Source organism: Pomacea canaliculata, linkage group LG10 (genome assembly GCF_003073045.1).
Source record: "Pomacea canaliculata isolate SZHN2017 linkage group LG10, ASM307304v1, whole genome shotgun sequence".
Lineage (NCBI taxonomy): Eukaryota > Metazoa > Mollusca > Gastropoda > Architaenioglossa > Ampullariidae > Pomacea > Pomacea canaliculata.
Window position 1 is genome coordinate 25,190,513 of NC_037599.1, and position 23,690 is coordinate 25,214,202.

Genomic DNA, 23,690 nt, shown 5'->3' on the forward strand with positions numbered 1-23,690 from the left:
GGTTCATTCTTATTATTGAAGGCTTAAGGTGCTCCGTCACTTGGTGTTGTATTATAAAGACGTGCTGATCAAATGCAAATGTAATAAAAAAGTAAACTTGTATATCAAACTAAAGGGAAATAAAAAAAATGATACTAAAAAAAAAGTAAGTGCTTGCATTAAAAATCTCACATAAATAGGATGTTTATTGTGGTCTGGTCTGCTAAATGACAAACGTCACAAGGAAGAAAAAAAATGTTTGGCATTAATACATTTTTAACATGCAGCTGAAGCACATGCAGTTGTTATACCAAACTTATTCCTACATTTTATTTATTTACTATAGATGTTGTTCAATGATGATTTGAAAACAAAGCTGCTCTCAATCCAAGGGTATGATGGTAATGGCAAAAGGAAGAAAGACATGTCATCCTTTGTCTCCCTTATGCTTCACTCAAATTTGAAAAACTTTTCTTATACTTGAGCACAGACACGAATTTTTATTTTTTAAGTACTCACGCAATAAAATCAAGTTTTTAAAATGCATTAATATACATAAAAAAGGAGTTCAAGGTTGTTTTCAAAGTCTAGTTGAAAGATTAAAGTTGCTGAACAAAATCTACTTACAACAGAAATCTATTGAGGTTTTTTCCTGTTAAAAATTACACATTCAGAAACTGGTGGAAACAATATCTGGACAAAACTAAGGTGAGGTAACTTTTTCAGTCCTCCAGTTGCCATGAAAATGCAGCTAAAACACTTAACATTTTAAAAATTTCTCTGAAGACAAGACTTGAATGTGCAAAACATTTTTATTCTCATACCCGGTTGCATAGAATTTTGGTAGATACAGTGAATGTTGGCAATTTGCATTGAATTTTTAAAAATCTATTTCCTGATAAATACAGGGACTGATGTAAAGTTTCCTTATTTTCAAAACAAATACAGGGACTGATGTAAAGTTTCCTTATTATCAAAACTAATGGCAGGTTTAATGAACTCAGGAGAATCCTGCCTGGGATGTTGGGTAGAAGCATCACCTCCCAAATTACCTGCCCCCCTCCCCCAAAAAGGACAACTCTTGGTAATGTAAACTTATTTTCCTCTAAGCTTAATGCACAAGTGATAATGCTGATTTAACATTTACATTTGTAATCCACAAAATCTATGGAGTATCACATTTAAAGTAGAGCATAAAGCAGTTTGATAATACTGTAACACAAGTCTTGGTGAAAGTAATTTCCTTGGAGATTGGTTGGATTGATTGGCTGTGTGACAATGGCCTTGTCACCACTAAAGATTGCACACAACAGCACATCAAAACAGATTATTCCAGTCTAATGCAAGTGCTTTGTAGTTGATTACTAAATGGTGCAGATTTTCGGGCCTTTCCTTATCACCTTACCAGTCAGCACTGACTTGCATGACAAACCTTGTTTACAAATCCACTATTATGTTATCGGAGGCACCGAGCTGCTTTGACAGGCAATACATGAAGCCAAGCTTTACAACCTGCAGTCCAGATGCATCATATGGGATTAATGTTACTTGGTAATATCATTCGGTGTGGGCTCGCATGTTGCACTGACGGATGCAGGTGATGTTCAGGATGCACACAGATGTCCTAACATAGGGCCACACCAAACTTCTGGTCTTTATAAAAAGTAGCAGGGAGCATGGTGACCAATATGGTGCTTTTATCCTGCATCATACCAGTGCATGCTAGCCAATACAGTGCATGTATCTAGGACTTTTGTCCTCCTATGTTATAGTTTACATCTCAACTGCTGCATCTTGGCAGAATGCATTCAATTCTAAAAACTGTTGGTAAAATATTCTCGATTTTGGAATCATCATGTTAGAAAATCATTTGAAAAAATTGGCCCATTCTATAATGAAGACTGAAGTGATACGCTGGGTATACATTCTCTGAACAGCCGTAAATATGCAAAAAAAAAAAAAGCATCATTAAACTGCCGCCAATCCTGGTGAGAAATTGAAACTGAAAAAGAAGAAAACGGTTCAAGATGGAGAATGGTTCAGGCCAGCTAACTCCACAAGTCAAATGCTGACAGCTTGCACTCCCTTACAGCATATGGGTAAGTGCAAACAAACATCTGTACTTTGGCCCGAATTATTAAGAAATGACATAGTTTGAAAGACTTCAATGTTCACGTAAAATTATTAACTATAATAAAATAACATACAGTTCCCTCTTGTTCAAAGCTTTAAGTGATTGGATTTGTTTTATGTCATCAAGAATAAAAAACACAATCTTCTCAATAAGATCAGTCTTCATGTTTCTTGCTATAAGAAACTAAAGATTATGTGGATTAAACCTGTAATAATTTTAAGTCTGGAAACAACCAAATGCAATCCAGTCTAGCAAACATGATGCTGAAGAAATATTCCACTCTGCAGGTCTGTTTCTATGGCAACCTGTTGCTAGCTTCTGCTGCTTTGTATCCCAGGGTGTACAAGATCTAATCTCCAATGTTTAAAAACATTCCAGTCCTTGAAAAACTGTGAAAGGTTGCAAACTTGTAGAGAGATGTAAGTTATTCTGAAGTTTTTCTGGTCTTGACAAGGCTGTAGTTCTTGGTCAGAAATGTTAAGTTCCTAACACGAACTTCTTCACAAAGCTCCAGAATCTTCATGACAGGTCCACACCTATCCCTTATTAGCCACACATCAGCTGCTAGAGTCACACATAAGCAGTAAGAAAATTTTGAAATGTAAACAAGATTAAAGCAGGCAAAAAAAGAAAAAGCAATTGTGATTGGTTCAGAAGTCGATCACCCAAGCTATGCACAAAGAAAGACACTTAAGTGCTACCATTTCAAACTCCTGGTGCTTTTTGCACCTATTCACAATAGCAACTGGCTATTTGATGCAATTTTGTATCTCTTTGAGAGATATTTAAAAATATGCAGCTATCACGGCTATTTAAAAGTTTTATTTTTTTACATGTCAACCCAAAAGATTCTCCTTCGCTTATTATCAGTGCTCATCAACTGGCTTCTCAATTTGTTTGCTGGGGTCTCTGATGGGATGTCCTGTTGGCAATAGAAACAAAGATTTTTCACACAGCTTTTCACTTCATCTAACAATGACGTTTTCAAAACAGAATTGACTTTCTAAGCGAGTGTTTAAAGAGGATAAAGTATCCAACAATGGTCAAGTATTTAAATGCTGAGATGATAATTTGTGTGATTATAGACATATTTATTATGCCATAAATTATAAATATATAAAAATAACAAATCTTACGAGGCTATATGCCATTATTCTGTGATTCAAGTTACACTGACATATTTACCCATCTGATTGTCAATGTTGTTGCGGTTTGCTGTACTGAAACGCAAGAGCTGGGTCTGACAGCTGTTTTGGTGGTGCGTCTGATTCCACAGGTACAGAAAAAAACAAACAGGTTTTAAAGTTAATGTGATGTTTCTTTGCTTTTGTGTAAAACCCTAAATACCCGACACAAAAGGCAAGTGGTATATACTATTTTGCACACCTGGGAAAAAAAAATTTTACTTGGCATATGGGAGTGAAAGCTACACTCATTTGTTATAAATAATTTTTTCACAAGAGGAATGAAAATTACTCATTTTACTAATAGAAATTTTACTCTCAATATATCTTTTCTGTATGCTAGCCGTAACCATTTAATACCTACTTTCATTAACATATTTCCAAACATTTCCTTGAGGCTTTGAACTAGTAACTTTGGCTCCATAGGTATATGCACTAAGCAGGAAGTTTTGGAGCATCCCCATAAAATATTTCATTCCATAGATATATTTAGCATCAATTTGCGACTGTGACCGGATGTGAGTACAAATGCACGGGTACACAGGAATGCATAAACAAGAAAAGGAGATCTAAGAAAAAATCCAATGAGGTGGAAAAAAAAAGAACCTGTGATGCATAGTAGATGTAATCAAGCAAGATTCTCACTAATAACTTCACGAAACACGAGCAGACAAGCACAGGAACATTAAAAGCATGTCAAACCCTGTTGGACACCTCATCTTTTTATTTATAACTTGTAGATGTTTCTTCAAAGACAGGACAAAGTAATGGATACACCAATAGTTGCTGTTTACATGATACATAACCAAACTTACAACTAAAAAAACTGACATCTGCCTGTCTTGTGCAAAAAGCAATAAACTACTTTGGTTTCCTTACTGTAAACATTGTGTTGAAAAGCACTATATGCATATTATTATTATTCTTAAAAAGCTTAATGCTTTTAATGCTTTTGTTAAAAAAGCTGGCAGGAACATAGTGGTAGTAGCATGAGACAGAACATGGCCACATGGACACGCACAAGTGCACAGGAAACAGCAGATAATAACTACACTTATAAGGTGAAGGTGGCTTGGAAGGAGAAAAAGCAGTAAAGAACACAGCAGTTGCCAGCACCATCTGTAGTGTGTGAGTAAACCAGGAACATTTCTAAGATTAACATACCATTGACAAGGTGATGATCCTGTGCAAGTGTACAGAGAGATGGCATCTCATTACATGAACATCGCAGATTTCTTTCACATGACATAAAGAGCATGGAGCAGATGATGACAGGTTTGGAAAAAGGTTAGGTCGGGATGGTGGGGGCTGTAGGAGAAAAGTAGTATAAAGAGGCTGTAAGAGAAAGCAGTATAAGGAGGCTGTAGGAGAAAGCAATATAACGAGGCTGTCAGCAGTGTGAAGGCTGCAGGAGAAAAGCAGTATCAGAAGGCTCTAGATTCTAGAAGATGGCAGTAGGAGGGGACTTTGTTGAATGAGAAAAGCAATAAAATCAACACCTGGCTTATGTGGCAAGAGACTGAAATGGCAGGTGGGAAGAGCTATGGCAACAGAACCAGTTCAATGTCAAAATAATCAGATTGCACATTAAAGGGGATAGAAAGTAGACTGGCAATAAAAGAAGATTCAATTCATTGGTAAGTTGGCAAACAGAGCCGCAATTTATCATTTATTTCCCATTTCTCTTAGGAAGGTGTTAACAAGGTCACAAAGGTTAAGCCTGGCTCTCATTTTCAATATCTGCAATAGTCTACCAAGCGCAAAATAAATATTGCAGAATGTAAGCACACAGTGACATTTCTTTTTGTGTTATTTACCTGCAAATTTAGATTTTTTTTCATATACATAAATGGGAAACACTTTCTGTGAGTATGATCTCATTCAATGGGCATTAGCAGTCTAACAATGCCTGTAACTACCATTTGATGGTTAATGTTTAGTTGGATATATCGCTTCCACATTATAGTGATTTTGTTTTGACAGGGCTGGCAAAGAGAACTTTGAACAATCGATCCTGAGAAAATTACATTGAAATTATGATCCTTAAAGTGGTTTTAACAAGTACTTAATCAAGCCCTTTGATCATATTTTTATAAACAGAAATACTATTTTTGTGCCTGGAGCCACTTTTGTAGTGAAGCACTTAACAATGTTCCACTTCGAAGGCAATATGTCAAATAGTTCTACAATCACTAAACTTTACATTTTTTACAATCAAAATATAACAATTAAACTGTTTAAATCTAATAGAAACCTACCAAAGTGCAGAAATATTTTAAATGAGTTGTTTTAGTTCTCTCAAGAAGGCTGTGATCTTATGTCAACTTTGCAAAGTTTGGTCTAAGTAGTTGACCTGCCACTTGAGACCTCGCAAGCATGCACAGCCCTGCTATGAGGTAAGGCTAAATATAAAACCACGAATACACAAAACACACTGCAATGTTGATTGTGTGATGAGCAGGCATGAAGTCATTCACCTTTCAAAGTAGCATCTTTATTTAAATATAATATGGAAGGGAGATTCCATTTAACAGACTGCTCAATTAAGTTCATGATTCAACAAGATACATTTTTATAAAACTAAAAGAATTAGGAGCAAGGTATACAGTTACCTGGGTGTTAGTCTGACATATGGTGTATCTGCTTCCTTCCCATGATGCACTGAAGTCAAGAAGCAATCAGACAGCAATTTTAAATGAAAAGCATACATTAAATAAAATATTCTCTCGTGGTAAATTAGATGTCCCATCAAAATGCGATCATGTTTCTCAATGTAGACTTGAATCTTCTTATATGTAGCAAAATAAGATAATAGTTATCCACAAACAGATGAAACATGTATAGCACATACAATGTAAGGAAATATATGCACATTGAAAGCTTCTCTTTTTCTAGACTTGTAATAATGGTGACACAAAATACTTATCAGATGGTAAGGAAATCTCACACGCACATCGAAGATCTTTTTCTCTTTTTGTGTGTGTGTGTACATAAATAAAGACTTGTAAACATGCAAACAAAATATGTTTAAAAAATTATTTATAGAGCTTTCTGCCTTTTAAAGGACAAAAAAAAAAGTAAAATGCTTTTTCCTCTTCAACTCTTTGTGAACTTTGTCCTATATCAGTACTTGCCCTATGTCAATATTTGTCCTACATTAGTATTTTCTTTAAATCCAAGAACTGAAATATCCAAGACAGCATCATGTGAATACTAACCATCAAAATGACGCTAGCAATACAAATCTGTAACTGATTGGTAAACTGCCAATCAATCCATGAAGAAGATGAGGCGAGGTCAGGGACAAAGGGCAGATAAATAAACTGGCAATGTAGAGGCAAAGGCGTACAATGATGAGGGGCGCCGACTGGCAAAGTAAGAGTCAGGTGGGGGCTGTAGACAAGGGGAGGAAGGGAAGGCCACACAAGCAAACTGGCAAAGAGGAGACAAGTTGTCAATAATTAAAAAGTTGTCCAGCTTTATTATCTGCTGTAAATCCTGCAGTTATATTTTGTACAGATGAATATCACACAAAAAATTATAATAACAGCAATGCATTAGTATAAAACACCCAGGTTTGAGTGGGAGAAGCATTGTTTACCAGCGGTCAGTGCAAAATGTCCAAATCTGAAACCAGAAAGCCAACACAATACTGCGTGCTTCTTGTTCAGCAGCAGCAAGAAATAATACAGGGCTGCTTGTCTCTTGTTATTAATGGCCAGAAATAATACAGGACTGCTTATCTCGTTATAAGTGACCAGAAATAATACAGGACTGTTTGTTGCCAAAAGCAAGAAAATAATGCATAGTTTCATTTAATGGCCAGAGACAACACAGTACTGTATACTGGTTTGTTAGTGGTTAGAAACAATACAGCACTGTTGGTCTGTTGTTATTACCACAAACACTATGGTAATGCTTGTTTTTATTCATTAGGAACCATAGACTATACAGCACTGCATGCTTGGTGTTCATTTGTTCTCATAAACAATACAGTGTTGTAAAAACTATGGCCACATGAGTGACAATGCTAAGAAATGGATTACTATTGCTAAAAAATCCAATAAATACAAACAACTATTTCCTAAAATAAAAGCATGAAATTCTAACGTTTTATGTTTGATGTATAAATCTGTGTTAAAATGAGATACCAATAGATCCATTTGATCATAGTCACAAAAAATAATTCCATTTTTGTTTAAACAGTTAAAAGAAAACCTTTAAATGCTTAATTTGGTCAAAGGAAAGGAATTGTAGAAAAACAGTCCATAAATTGTCTAATCGCACAATCTTCCTTGTAATAACTCTTTTCTCGGTTTGATTTATCCAAACAGTGAGGCCATTGCTGAACAATATTTTCGTGCTTCATCTTCTTAACAGAGCAAAGGCAACATACTAGCAAAGTACACTATGTTCTGATTGGGTTATTTTAAATCTGTAGAGGCAAACTTGAAAATCATTTGGCTGCTTCACAAAATACTCCTCAATGCAAGAGACATTGGAAAACTACAGTGTGCCTAAGCTGCTGTAATAAAGCAAACATACATGCTATCTTCAGCAAACTACCAATGTCTAACATTCTTCACAGCAAACAAAAGAGTGGATCAAATGTAAGACACAGTTTTGAGAACAGAAGAGATAGAACTGTATGTAAAGTGTAGCTGGCTCCAAATAAGTGCAATACAATATACAATACAACGTTATCGCATACTGATTATTCTTAACAACCAGAAGCCAAGAAGCTTAAAACAGATTCTTGTGGAAGTAAAAGAGGAAGCTACTGATACCTTGCCCCATCTCTTCCTCCTGGACAGCAGTCATCTTAGATGAAACCACAACAGGTGCTTCATTTACTACAATGGGCTTACGAGGGCCTCGACGTTTACACCTGTGTGATTTAGCAGGCTCAACATCACCACCACCACTAACAGCTCCCTTGTTCTGACCTTTAGCGACCCCAGGTTTGGGGCTTGCTACTTGTGTACGACGTCTTACATTCCAATAGCGACGTCTGGGACTTAGGCATATTGCTGCATTAACAAAATATTTTTTTTAAGTTTTACAAAAAATCAGATGCATGGTCTGACATTCTAGGATCTCAAAAACAGAGGCCCATGAAATCCGTCAAAATAAACAACGAGGCCCAATCAGAATACAAGAGAAAAACATCAAAGTGAAAGCATTTTTGATAATTTCATTTCATTTCTCCTTCTCTTTACATATTTTATATTCTGACTAGCCAAGCCCATTTCTGAATCCATTCACCCTGAACAAATATGAAATAATACTTTTTAAACAATTCTATTATGACCAGCTCACCCCCATCCACACACACAATAGAGAAAAGAGTGCGTACAGGCTGGTAGCATCATAACATCTGCTGTGTTTAGTGCTAAAGGGCAAAGCAACACTTAACAAGAAACGAAAGCTCATTGAAAAATAACTCATCCAGTTATTGCAATCACAAGAATTATACTCAGAATAAGATAAACTTTATAATTATGTTAATCATATTCAAGGTTTGCACATCAATGTGCTACAAAGAACTTTGTCTTTTTTGATGAATGCCTTTGTTTTGTAATAGTGTTTCTTTTTCTTTTCTTTAGATCAAGTGCTAGATGTAAAAAAAAAAAAAGTAGAACTCTTGCTCATTCTGTTACTCTCATAAATAAAGATTTGTCATTTGCCTCTCTCTCTCTGTTCCTCTACTTTTTTGGTACTTTGTGAAAAATCACAGCTGAAGCCTTAATTGAGCTTGACTGGGGGGTGGGGTGGGGAAGGGGCGCAAACAGATAGTCTTGCCCCCTCAGAATTTTCTTTTTGAGGGGGCTGCTGCCTCCCTTTGCTGCCTAGTTATAATGCCAATGTCCTTACAACTATGATTGAGTTGATGAAAGGTATGATGTTCATTTGCAAGTTAGTCACGGTATATATATAGTTCAGATATGTGAAACATCTTCACCCATCCTGTCCAGTTCCTCTCACTTGGAAACAAAGATGTAAAGGATAGTAACAAGTGAAAAATGTTTTTTTTTCTGCCAGAGCACAAAGTGAGAAAGGTCAAAGAGAAAGATGCTACTAGACTCCATCAGGCATTAACATCTGTGGTGCCATTTGTTCTCCGCAATGTACAATTATTTCTTCAACAAGAGCAGGCAATTTTAAAAGCAGCTGTCCCATCAGAACCTCTTTTTGTTTTAAATCACTCTTTTAACATTTGTTTAAAAATATATAAAAGAAAAACCAGGAAACCAAAAATTATTTTTCTATGAAAGACAGCTGAACACATTTGACTTAGATATCGCACATATTTCTTTGATTCCTGCAGTTCAACAACATTTTGTTGTGGCTTTAGACAAATGACAGTTGACTAACGATGAATGCTCAGAAAGAAAAAAGGGATGCAGGAAAAGCAAGAGGGTGTGAGGTGAGCAGCAGTCTGTCAGCAAAGACGTTGACTCTGTGAGTTAACTGACCACCACAAATAAAATATGACAACTATTGTCCTTGGTACTGAAATATGCTGATATTCTGAAAACACTGTCAAGGAAACAAGCACCTGCCAGAGCTCTCTACCCACCTCTTGGACTCTCCAATGCCTGTCAGAGACTTGAGGCCTGTTGGAGGCTGAAGCTGGTCTTTATGAAGCAAGGAGTGAGTTGAAGAGAGAGATGGCGCACCTGCCAGCGACATGAGTGCCCTTGAAGGCTGCGGAGCCTCCTGAGCCTGTGAATGGGTTGGAGATGGAGGTGGTGCACTTGCCTGTAACATCTGGGAGCCCACAATGTGAACCTGGGCCAGTGGTTGGTTCTGCATGGTGGACTGCAGTAGAGAGGCAGGCAAAGTCCTGCTGAGGGAGGCATCTGCTGACTCCATGAAAGCAAAGTTTGATTTCTCTCTGCCATCAGTGCAAAACCAAAAAGCAGATACATGTTCAAGTAGACTTCCATGTATAAGCATTAAAGAGTCTACAAATCATCATCCAAAGATCACATGAATGCACTAGTTTGTGATGTGTTTGAGAAAAGCCTATATTGGATAAACTTGACATCTATGAAGAAATATACAACTGTCTTTATGTTTTAGAAGTTACTGAATAAACCTGATTTTGTTTAACACATTTGAAACTGAAAGGAAGGGTTTTACATTTTATTTTAAAATCTAAGCTTTGATAAATAGTTGGCTGACCTTTACGTATAGGAACATCGCACATTACAAAGGGATGTCAAACTGGTAGAAGGGTTGCATAACCGTGTATTTTTTTAATCTATACTGCTGTGTTCAGAGAGATGTAACTTGGTAATGCATGAATAACATAAAACAGCAAGCACAAGAAAAAACATACTGGACTCAAGAGACCTACAATTTGCCTTCTTTTCTGTACTGCTGTCATATGTTGGAAAGAAAATATACCTGATGACCATATACTTAGGTTCAAATTATACGAAATATACATTTGCTTATATATTGCTATTGAACATGCTGTTTTGTATTGTCAGTATACTCATATTTCTTCCATGTCATAATGGCCATGAGTCATTGGCATTCACTCACCAGAGTTGTGCCCCTTTATCCCCGGCCGTTCTCTTAGGATGCATGAGTTTTTATTATTTTCACCAAATTGTAAAAAATAACCATGTACGGTACAGCTATGGGTTTTGTTTTTCTAGACAGATAAACTATTATTAGAATTCAAATTGTCTAACTTGAATTCATTTTTAAGCTTGTGTTTTGCTACAGTTAGATATCCAGGAAGGTAAGTGAATGGCATACAAAGTTGTTTTGGAGCATGCTACCACACCAAACTGGGTTCTATCACCACAAATCTTGCCGAAAACCTATTTTATTTGCAGAAATACACATGGAATAATCCATGAAGAATCTAAGCACATAGATTAGTGTTGCATATGATCCCAAAACATGCTTTTGTGCTAAGCGATGCAAAACACCTGATCTTTGACTAGCTGTTTTCAAAAGGTAGTGGCTAGTTCTGGAAAATTCGAAATTTCCGCCAAGAAACAACCAACGCAACAATGCTAAGAAAGGCAATTGCTGAAAAATTGATTCTTTAAGCTATATCTGCAGTTATTTCCCTTCATTTACCAATAGAAATCGGAAAAAAAAATATTGAACACCCTTCGTAATACTGTCTTATGCAGTAATCTTAGCGCTCGCGCGGGTCTTTGTAACAATCCTCTACGATGTGACTTTTATGAGTTAAAGATGTCATGTCATGTTATGAGTTATATGCTCTCACACACTAAACTTCTAAATTCCCATACAAGAAATAGAAAACTTGCAGAAAATAAGATGTTTTTGTTCCAAAGCTTACCTGACAGGTGACAAATTGGAAGTTCCAGTTTGTGTTTGCCCCAGAATTGTAGTCTTTGATAAGACTCTGACTGTCAAGCCAGCATCGGACAAAGAGTTGGCCTGTGCTGTCAGTGTCAGACGGGACTGACTGGTGGGAAGAGGGATTCGGCTTGTAGGTCCTCCGCGTCTGGCTATAGCTACCTGCAAAAACACAAATCACACAGGTACCTGAAAAGAGGTCATAGAATACAAAGAGCTGCCAGAAGAGAGAAGAAAAAAACATGCAGTCCTCTATCTGCAGGGTGAACAAGAAATACAACCATCTGCAGGAAAGGACAGCTGTAGGGAGAACAGAGAAGATATAGACAAGAAAGTATCAGCAATAAAATCAATCAAATATTTGTACAAACACAGTTTTTAAGTTGCTGCACTTTATCTTCCCCATGAAGCCGAAAACTGCTGTCTGCTGAAAAGTGTCGCATCACTTTTGTATCTGCAGCTATGGATGAGGTCGTCATCATAGAGTAATGCTCACTGTTGCCCTGCGTCTGTACTGGGGGGACAGGGAGGGAGGGTCCACTTAAGGAGCTCAGTTTTGGAGGGGAGCTGCTAGTACTGCTGTGGCGTCTCATCTGGGTGCGCATGTTGGAGAACGTAGTGTTCCGGGTGGCTGCACATACAAAGTGTGTATCAGCAAGTTACAAATTTTGTTTGCGTCTGTCCCCCTTTCAGTGATTAAGCAATAGTACTTGCACATGTGTACTGTGTGAGAGATAGAGACAACGCTTGTGCATGTGTGTACATGTGTCCTCATGCACCTTCATGTGTTTGTACAGCCATGTGTCTGAATAAGTCACTGATGTGTGTGTGTGTTTTCATGCACATTCATGTGTTTATTTATGCGGTTATTTAAAGCCCAAACTTTTAGCTTATGGCAGGTAAGAACAGTTTGACCCGAAGTGGGGAAGTGAGGAGCACACATTGTACTGGATGTCTCAGTGGATATTCTGGGGCAGCAAGCACTCTGGACTGACTCTATTCTTTCCTGTCTGAGGATGAAAGTTTGGCCTTTAACCTTATCATGAACATACAAGGGACTTGTTGGTTTGTTAGTGTTGATCCTTTTTTACTCCAAATCAAGGTCAGAGTAAAATGAAAATAGAAACACAGAGAAAATTAACGGGTCAACCTTCTTTGACTGGCGCCAGTTCACGTCTGCCAGTTGTGGCGCTATTCTGTGAAGTTTGTCGAATGGCACTTGCACGGCTGCTAGAATCAAGGCCAATAACGCGACCAGCGGATACTCTGGTGGTGTTCTGGACAGGTGTTAAGTCACTTTTCCCAGGTAAACCATTGTTGCTTAAACAGAATTAAACATCCCTGAGTAAGTCTGTATTGCCAAGAATTCACATAACAAGAAGCCAGTACCATCAGTAAGAACATTGTGAGAAATTGCCACACCATCATCATTCAGAAAACTGGGACCATAACAGCTGCTTGAAATATTTACCCATTCTTGTTCATGCTCTTCAGTGATGGATTACGTGGAATCCTTGGCCCACCACGCAAGCTGCGTAAATACCGCCGTACCCAGTCCCTGAGCCCATGAATGCTGTTGTATTCGGATAGACTAACTCGGGACCAGGGATTGGTATCTCTCATGTCCAGCACTGCCACAGCTACAGCTCTCCCAACCTGTCATGTCCAGAAATAATCTACAGCAATTGCTACATGCAGAAATAGTCTGTCTCAACTATCATGTACAAAAATATTCTGCACACTGTCCAGATAAAAGTACTGCTACAAAAAGAAAACCTGCCTACACAGGACTGCTATATGATTGCCTACACAGGGCTGCTATACTGGGATTGCCTGCACGAGACTGCTATATGATTGCCTATGTGGAACTGCTATATAGGACTTTTATATGATTGCCTAGATGGGACTGCTATCTGGGTGCCTACATCGGACTGTTACATGATTGCCTACAAGAGTCATGGGACTGCTCTATAGCTGCCTACATGGGACTCCCACATGACCACCTACATGTAGGGACTGCCTCACAGTCACATAATGAAAAAGGCTAACTACCCAGAGAAGTGACAGAAGCTAACCAATACGACATGAAAAAACGCACCAAACAGAACACACTTTTGGGAAAATGCTTTTCTGGCCTCCAAGGTCAGTTAATTGCCCATGTGTGGTAGATGGAAGGAAAAAAAGAACATAACACGAGGTATATTAGACTAGATAGCACATCTGATGCATACGAGTTAGAACTGGTATTAGGGCGTTTAGGAACTGCCACTAACTGATGGTCTGGCCTTAGTGTGTTTAGTAAGCTTTGTAGTCAAAATGCAGTTCAGTTCAGCTACAAAATATACCAGGGTATGTATATTATGTATCTACATATATTACAATAATCAAGATATGTATACTACATATGCTATGTTGCTATATATATATAATATATCAAGGTGTACACATTACATATTCTATACACACACATACTACAACATATATATACACAAGATATTTATTTGTAAATTAAAATACAAAAAAGTTTCTAGAAAACCAAATCCCAATTAAGATGATTTGGAAATATGAACCTCTTCATAATGAGCCTGAGTGAACTTTGGTGGGAACCCTGCCAGAGGAGGGGGTGTGGCCCGACCATCATCTCTGAAGGCAGGGGGCACTGAATTGACCAAGCGGCCCATGTTGTAATTACACTCCAAAGTGTAGCTGTAATGGTAAAACAAGAGTAACTGTCAAAGAAGTGGTGATACAATTCACAGAAGACGTCTCAAATTTTAACTGTTGAAAGACAACAAGAGAATATGGTATATGTGTATAGCATAAAGGCTCCTCAAGGCTTACACTGGCGAGGAACAGAACAGTCCCTCTGGCACGTTTATAAGCTTCGTCTTGTGTTTAATGTGAAATCAATGACTGAAATTTCCTTCATGTTAATAAGGCATCCTGCAACTGAAATCACAATTCTCATCATCTATATTTACTTGTTGATAAACGACAGCATTAGATGAAATTTCAGATAAGATAATTCACCTCTGCACACTACGTTAGTGTTCAGAATATAGAATATTGGGTCAAAATATTGAAGTATTTCAAAAATCATGTATAACCCATGTTGCATAACCATGGACGTGTATAGGTGGACTGCTGTCTGCCTGCCAAGACCAACGCTTAGCCTCAAGCTCTGGCACCAGTGAGCCTCCAGGACTTACAGACTCTGTGGATAGTTTGTCTTTGGGGCTACAGCCCTGTTCCTGTAATTCTTCATGCTGCTGGGATCACTGCGCATTGAGCGTATCTCTGTGATGCGGAAACTGGTGCGTTATAAAACTACATCATCATCATCATCAAGAATTGTCATACCTACTCTTTATGCAACATCATGCATACATACATACAGTAAAACATCCTTATTAAGACCTTCCTAATCACAAGATTGCCACACTTGTAGGACACCAAAAACCTTTACTTTCAACAGTCAGACGACACAAGCTGGTCTGTGGTCACGTGACCCAGCACGACACCCTGTCGAAGACTGCCCTTCAAGGCACCTTGGTAGTGGACGCCGCGGTGGTCAGAGAAAGAACTGACTTATGAAAGTTAAAGACTGGACTGGTCATCCTGTACAGGACCTGCTGACTATCACCCACAGTAAACAAGAATGGTGGGCCCTGTCACCTGCCGCATCTATCCATGTGATGCCCACAACCACAGGTGGCGGTCAAGGGACGACTGAGGGACTGAGTCTCAATCCCCATGTGAAAAGCATTATGATATGGTTTTTAAGAGCTTTATTCAACATTGGACTAAATGAACTTGAATTTACAGGTGTTAAAGTCATGGTTCCTAGAGTGAAAGGAGACTAGTTGGTCTCCCTGTCAGTTACAACTCAGTTTTGGTGAATCATAGCAATTCTTAATAGTGAGGTTTTACTTCGTAGATGTTGGCACATCTGGGGATGATTATAATACCTACCCTTTATCAAACATCAAACCATGCAAATGTATATATATAATCTACCTGTGAATAATGCCAATGGCTTTGTAGATGGCCACTCGTCCACTCCCTTCCTTGGAAAATCCATCTCGTTTGTCTTTGAGATACATGTTGCGTTCCGAAAAATTGCAGGCACCAAAGTCAAAGTGTGCTGAGTTGAGGGCGATAAGCTTAGCATACAGAATGCTCTCTAACTGTAATACAAAATATATTTTAACGTAACAAACTAGAACATAGTTAATAAAAATGGCATAAAAACCAAGTAAAACTAATCTGTAATCACAACAATGGTGTCTTTTGGCAAATTAGCTGAAAGACTTTTTCTTGTTTCCCTAGGACTATATTATGATGAACCAAAACTTTCATTCCTACCATTACATGTCTCTAATACTATTTTCACTATTATAACATCTGCATTATTTCATACATGCTGATATGTCTGACATTACTTCGACCATCAGAACAGCTGCATTTATTTCCTATGTGCTGAAATGTCCTCGAAACATCATTGTTTTGAAATTCTTCATTAACTATGCAAAATTGATATATAAATAGCTTCAAAGTCAATCTAAAATATAAATTTCTATCAGTCTTCTTCCTTAGACATGAAGAAATGCATCTGAAAATGGGAAGGACAATGACCTAACTAAATCAAATCAAACTTTATTGTCTGTCCGAGGAAGTCTAAGACAGAAATTTTTGGTTTGCTCACAAACCCAACCACATATACACAAACATAACATGAGCATAACAAACACAATATGAGCACAGCACAACATAATTGCCAGACATACCCATTCAAGACATTCAACACACATGCACACCTACACCTTCTCTCACATGCATGTGAAAACTCCTAAGGAGGATCCCAGGTAGTATAGCAACCCTACGAGTCCCTGTGCCTCTTATTTAGGATGGTGATGGCTGCTGTCTAAACTCGAATAAAGCCTGCTCATAAACATGTAACCTGATTTTGTTTGGGTTTAGTTAAGTCTCTGTCAGCGGACATTATATTTCCACAACATAGTTTAAATGGCGTCTACATAGTTTAAATGGCGCCACTTATTTGAATGAGATTTCAAGAAGCATCTGTTCACAGGGTCAGCTGTCTTGCTATGATATAGCCTCCTCCCCCTTTCTCTGAGTGACAGAGAAAAACAGAGAGAGGGGAGTGAAAGCATAGTTCTAGATCTGTTGCATTCTCTCTCCAGTTATGAGTCTTTGTCTATTTACTTGCATCCTGTTTGTATGACTATGTCATTTACATATACTGTTACATGCTCAATGCACATACATATATGTGCACACACACACACACACACAAAGACACGCACACAAACATGGGTGGGTGTGTAAACAATAATAGTATTTTCCAACCTGTATATCTTCATTGTCAAAATAATTCCCATAGATGAAGCAGCCTCGTTTTGACGCGTGTCCGTGCAGATCCATATAGAAGGCAACACCACTGTCATGAGGATGAATTTCAAGTAGTTGAGCATCCGATAAATGAGGCGAGCAGTTTCCTGACAGCCCTTCTAATGTTACTGGAGATGCTTCTTCATCTTCAGAACCTTCATTTCCAAGCCTTTCTGTTGCTTCTGTATCAGAATCAAAAGAGGCATCATCAGCCAGGGTGTTACTGCATAAATCTTCTGACATGTTCAGTTCTGACAAATGCAGGCAAAGCTCACTATCCACATGATGCATCTCAGCCTGGCCATTGACCATGCCAGTTGCTGGCAAGTGAAGCTTGTCAAGGCTGACTACGCTGCTGCTAGATGAGCTCACATGAAAAATCTGATTGTTTTCAAGACCTGCTGGAGGGCAGGAGTCACTGGCAGACTCATCTGACATGTATAAGTCAGTAAGATTGAGAGGCTCCACCTTTGCTGACTCCTGCTGGGAAAGCAGCTCCAAGCTGGTAGTGCCACCTGCTATATTTGCTTCCAGCCACTTTTCAGAATTTGACTGAATGGCAGGCACATGTTTCAAAGAGGCTGACACAAGAGGATGCTGATATGATTTCGTCTTTGTCTCATTCTGTCTCCTAGTGGTTTGCTTGTGGCTATCTGAGGACAGAGTGATATCATGCTCACCACTTTGCAAAACATCTTGGTCCCCGCCACTTCTTTCTTGAGGTGAATTTGGGACACCAGGGCCATCTTTACCAGAACTTTGTTCATCACATGGAAAATTGATATGAATTTTCAAAGGCTCTCCTCCAAGGCGAGGAAGCTGATTCATAACATGGTGGTATACAAGAAGGCTTTTGGCTGCATAAATAGATGGGTGAAGGATAGGACTAGGGTCCAGGTACATGCGATTCAGGTTCATGCCTCGCTGGTCTGTTCGATAGTGACCTCGCATGACCCCATCAGGATTTAACATGGGGATCAGCTTGAAAACATACTGCTGTCGAAGCTGCGCTGCTCGGAGGTCATTTTCACGCAAAATAAAGTCCAGGAAACCATTGAACACAAAGCTTCCTGGTGTCTCGCCTGGGTGAACTCTACTGCTGAGAAGAAATACCTGAAGATTAAAACAAAATCAAGCTATTCACTGGTGGGTGATGCTACTGGACATAAAATTTATAAAGACTGTAAAGGACTATACGTTATACTAGGTATGCTTCAATTACCATGGAGGCTTCAAAGAAGGTACTAAGCACACTCCATTGTGGAGCAGAAGGTCAATAATTTAAGGCCTGCTTGGGTCTATGGCTGAAAACTTCCCCCCACCACTGTCCACCCATCAGATTTCCAAAAGAAATGGGTACCTGCTTTATTAGGGAAGATAAAGGAAAGGAAGGAAAGTGTTGGGCTCCACCTGCTGTGTCAACACACACTGCACCACTGTCAGCCATTGTCTTTATGGCCATTAAGTTATGAGACAAGACATCCCTGACCATTATTTTCAGCTAGCAGCTGTGATTGGTGGAGGATAATTCATGCAGCAAACTAAACCAGCAATAACCTGACAGTAGTGGCTTTCCTACTGTCTTCCCCGCCCCCATAAAAACTTTATTATTGATACAGTCCTGTCTTTGAGATGTCATTTTTGCCAATGCATAAGGTGTGTCTACTTTTTCAGAGGCCCACCAGAAAGAAAATAGATTTAAGAAACTTCAGTTATTAATTTAAAAAAAACAATACACCAACTGCAACTGAGCTCACCCTTTTGTCCTTGAATTTGTAGCATCGTGGAGTGTCTTGATCTGGAAACAGGTGCTTGTCAAATCGAGTTTCTCGACAGAATGTATTACCATGACAGGATGTGATAGTCAATAAATCAACACGTAGCTTGTCCAGAGAGTAGCACAGTAGTTCTCGATGGTAGTAAAGTCTTTCTGGTGGGCTGGAAAAAATTTGAAGTTATGATCATCACTGTCACTGACATGCATTATAAACATACATATATATATATATGACAATGCTGTTATTGGTACTATTTATGACCTTTGTGACTGTATATATATATATGACAATGCTGTTATCAGTACTATTAATGAGACCTATCACTCTGAAAGTACTGGTAAATATGCTGCTGTCGAGACTGGTGAATAGTACATGAACAAGAATCCTTGGCTGCATTATTATTACAGCATGCCATTAACTCAAATACTACTCTGCTGACCATATTTGTATGATCATTATCTCTTGGCTTAACTTCATACTGAATCTGTAATCCACTTACAGGTCATTAAAGTCAAACAAGTAATTAAAGTCAACAATTCCATCCTGCACAGTGCAGTGCATGGGTCAACCATGGACATGTAACTAATGAGGCCCACAGGCCCCAGAGTGCCTAATACAGGGACACAACAGCTGGAGCCCATAAGACCCGTATTGGTGACAGGCACTAATCATTGTGCCACCAGACTGCCCCTATAACAACTGAGGCCCTTAGTACACACATTGACAAGCACATAACAACTAGAGCCTACAGGGTCTTCACAAACATATCTATACATAATGGTAAACAGGACAGGTGCCAGGCTTCACCACCCTGTAATTCTATGCAGTGACATTAAAACTACCCTAGTATATCCTGTTCTACTGCAGTACCTGACATAAAATCCACCCAAAGACATTACACTTTCTCTGGAATGTCCTGAACTGTGCAGGGATTTATATAAATTCTAGAAGTAGCAAATTCTCCTGGCATGTTCTGAACTCTGGCATTACTAGTTCAAGGTGCTAATGGCGCTGCCACAGCATGCCACTATGAGACTGAGCAGCTCAACAGTGCAAGTCAAAACCTCATCAAAAACTAAAGCCAAAGCACTTATTCATGTAGGAAAGTCACCACCACCTACCATAGAACTAAATTAAAGACTTGTCAGGGTGTATCAGGTCACCCACCTGCCTGGGGACATGTGGAGACAGTGTTCAAATCTCTTGTCCAGGATCTGTAGCTGCTCCTGTGACTCTGTGTATGACCATGGGTAGCTGAAGGCAAAGTAACATGTCCCTCCCTTGAGGTCGGGGAATCGGTAGGTGAAGGTCAGAATGAACTGGTTGTCTATTACCTAAACGGAATGTTAGTGCCAGCAGATCGTGAGCATTTTACACAGAAAGAGGGAGACCAAATGGCCATTTAAACTATGTAAAGCTGCAACGGCGATAACTGTGCAAGCCACCGAAAGAGACAAAAAACAACTCATCATAAACTAGTGAGTGTGTGTGTTTTCTTGGCTAGCAGTCTCATTCAGTTCCTAAACAGAGACAGTTACATCATAGATTGTTGAATCTTCTATTCATCATCTGTCACTAAACAGTAACTTTCTCTGTAAAATTAATAAAACTAATCTTGTGCTTACCTCAAATGTTGGTTTGTCTCGTATGCGCTCCCACTTGGGTCGACTAGGAAGAAGGCGCGTTAAAGGAGTGTAACCTTGACCGTAGAGCTTGCCCTGTCGATTCATATTCATGATGTTGAACTTAATCAACCGATTGGGCACCCACCCACGAACTCCAAAGTAGAACCAGGATCTACAAACAGAGGAAGGTTTCTTACTGTGTCATCTGGCATGCTAATGGTGTAGGTGTAAGGCCTCACTGGAAACAAACTACAGGTCAAAGTTTATTAATGAGGCAAGAGTCATTTCTACCTGTTACTGTTTTCTGCAGGGGATCCAGCACAGTCAGGTTTTGTCCACAGATTAAACTCTGCATCATGTCTTAGATCTCCAAGGTAGTAATTAACATCTGTCACAAACAAATCAGGAGGGAAACTGATATAGACATGTAGTTACATGAACATAGAGATACGTCTAATTATTTGTACACACAATGTGGTTGTACTGGCTACCTGGATCTGTTTTAACTATCTCCAGTCCACACACACTACAAAAGTATGCTACACATTCTCATATACAGCCATACCATATTTGCAGAGATCAGCAACCATAGTTTCTGTGATTTTAACAGTTGCAATGTTGTTGTGGGCATGAAAATAAGGTGGAAATCGCTACAGATATCAAATGACTTCTTCCTTAACTCATTGGCTATGTGACCTTCACATTTATGTCTCTTCTCATTCTCATATTTAATTCATGTTATAATTCAGATACTCATGATTTTAAGCAATATCAAAATTCATAATTTAAAATCCCATCTTGAGTTAAGAGATGTAACTCCATCTACCAATGATGTCACAGATTTTTGTCAACATAATTACATTTCTTTATACATGGACACAAACCAAATATATAAAATGTAAAAAAAGATTAAAGTTATGTTACCACTCACTTGCATTGGACACCTCCTCATCATCTTCTTTAGAAACTTTCTCCACTCTGGCCAAATTACCAGAATCAAACTTTGACGTGAAGGTTAAATTTCCAAACCGCGCTTCCATTGCTACCTACTAACAATGTAATATAAAGCAATAGAAGTAAGCATCTATAGAAACATAAATTAGCATAAAATTAACTGAATTCAAGATTTTAATTGCGGCCCTATGCTCCACTGAGGGTGATTAAGAAGAAGGAGGAGAAGATTTTAATATTGAAGTCTTGAACAAGCAAAAAAAGATTTTCACGATTCATGACTGTGTGTGCCACTAAATGAGTATCAACTGGGTAACCACTCAACACTGATGTGCTATTTATTATATGGATGTAAATGTGATGTTACTTGTCTGTTGACAATTATTTACTGGGGGACATGGATGGCTGGGGAAAGCAGAGTAGTTACAGGACTGGCAACAAAGGGTGGAGGTTTAAGTGCAACCAGTTTGATACCCACATAGCACAACATGCTTCTCACGGTTGATGATGATTAAATGAGCACCTGACACTTCAAAGAGTTGATGAAAGAAAGGCAGGGATGGAGAGGAGACTGGCCTGCAGATGAATGTAAGTTTCTATAACATCTGAATCCAACAACTGATAAGTTGATACAGGACTACTTTACTTTTTCTTAATTTACAATGCAATTAAGCATATCTCACAAATCTGCTACCACTTAGCCCACTTTTTTGGCTAAAGGACTCACAAAATAATTTACAATAAATTAACTTCTATTTTAAGCATAATTAGTCTATAAGACACACATAAATAGGTTAAATGTGTGAAAAAGTTGCTATATTAGGATTAGGGTTAAGCACATAGCAAAAGGCGCCCTTGCATGTCGTAATTAATTACCATTCAAGCCCGAGCTTGTTTAGGACAGCGATTAACTTACCTGGATAGAGACTAATGGGGTGAGAGCTACGAACATTTGCAGCTTCGTCTGATGAAATTTCATAACTTCAAATTAATTGAGATCAGATTACGAAGAAGCAATTTTGAAAAAATTTCGATCACAGAAATGAAAACTTTTGACTTAACAAATAAATCGAGTTTACTCTTTTCTGCGCAAATTCGAATTGCCGGCGACTTAGAAAACGTTAAGGACAACGATGTGGGATACTTTTCTCTTACCTGAACGAACTTATATTTATCTGGTTGCAATACATTCTGTATGAACTTTAACACTTTTGTTTAATAACTGATTTCAACCGCCTTCATTTGGCATACGTGCTGGTACAGTGGAATTGAAAAACGTAATACAGACTCAGGCGGTCGACATGTTGTAAACTATGATGGTTGCTGACCACGTGATCTCAAGTACAGCTTTTCATTGGTCTCGTGAACAAGTAATGTCGTCTGCACTTCCGGCTCAGACGCTAGCGTGGAAACCACGGACGACAATGACAATGACAATGACAATGACAATGACAATGACAATTCTTTATTAACGAGGGGTAAAATAAGCAACTGAGCGCTTTTTTCCACTTAGCCCTCGCCCTTTTCAGGGAAGGAAATTAACTATATAAATGGATTAATTAAGCATTAAATATAAAAGATAATAAGCACAGAGAAGGTGGATATGTACGTTAAAGAAGAGATTAGCATATATTCACAAGGTCACCTGGAGTTGGTAGGAATCTAGAGGGCTTATCTATATATCTTGAAAGTATTGAGATAGATGGCGTCGAAAGCAGGTCAGGAGTGCAATTGCTTGAGATGGAGAGGGACATAGCGCGCTCCCTGAGTACTGCAGACTTGATTTGAAGAGGTCTAGTCTAGGAAAGGGGATATTCAGTTTTGGGAAGGTTCTAGAGTTATTGGAGGAAAATAGTAGATAGAGTGTTGGCGATAGTTTACCAGTCAGTATTTTATACATGAAAATGCATTTGTTAAATTTGAGTCTGTTTTTAAGAGGAAGGACGCCTAGAGAGGTGAAGTCACGTGGTCTAATTTCGGCTTTAGCAGGACGACTTTGATTGCTCGCCTCTGAACACTAGCTAGAGGTTTCATGGAGGATCCACTAGCGGAGTCCCAGAGGGTAGAGGCATAGTCAATGACTGATTGGATGTGGGTGGTGTAGAAGAGTTTTCTTGTGTGAGTGTCAAGGAAATGTTTAATTCTGGACAGCTGGTAGACTTTCTTGGAGATGTTTTTACTTGTGGTGGAAATGTGTTGGGACCACGATAAGTTGTTGTCAATGGTAACACCCTTGAGTTTGTGGAACTGTACTTCAGTTATTGACTGAGCGCCG

General features: G+C 38.6%; 1 protein-coding gene across 10 annotated transcripts; it reads right to left on the reverse strand.

Annotated features, from left to right (window-relative positions):
• Positions 1 to 772: 772 nt before the first annotated feature.
• Positions 773 to 22,741, reverse strand: LOC112573226 (cytosolic carboxypeptidase-like protein 5). Of its 10 annotated transcripts, none has more exons than XM_025253402.1 (20): positions 22,571 to 22,741; positions 21,396 to 21,513; positions 20,756 to 20,852; positions 20,465 to 20,636; positions 20,007 to 20,173; positions 18,819 to 18,999; positions 17,020 to 18,174; positions 15,667 to 15,836; positions 14,220 to 14,355; positions 13,121 to 13,305; positions 12,800 to 12,969; positions 12,021 to 12,280; positions 11,630 to 11,811; positions 9,878 to 10,195; positions 8,085 to 8,327; positions 5,910 to 5,958; positions 4,462 to 4,480; positions 3,299 to 3,377; positions 2,947 to 3,035; positions 773 to 2,677 (listed from the first exon to the last, which is right to left on the reverse strand). In XM_025253402.1, exons 2-15 carry the CDS (start codon positions 21,502 to 21,504, stop codon positions 8,246 to 8,248), a joined length of 3,384 nt encoding a protein of 1,127 aa, XP_025109187.1. In that variant the 5' UTR covers positions 21,505 to 21,513; positions 22,571 to 22,741; the 3' UTR covers positions 773 to 2,677; positions 2,947 to 3,035; positions 3,299 to 3,377; positions 4,462 to 4,480; positions 5,910 to 5,958; positions 8,085 to 8,245. The 10 variants fall into 10 exon arrangements, with proteins under 10 accessions (XP_025109187.1, XP_025109184.1, XP_025109188.1 ...); XM_025253399.1 differs by adding an exon at positions 6,516 to 6,729 and having other exon boundaries at positions 773 to 3,035; XM_025253403.1 differs by having other exon boundaries at positions 773 to 3,035; positions 21,396 to 21,510.
• Between the last annotated feature and the right edge of the window lie 949 nt (positions 22,742 to 23,690).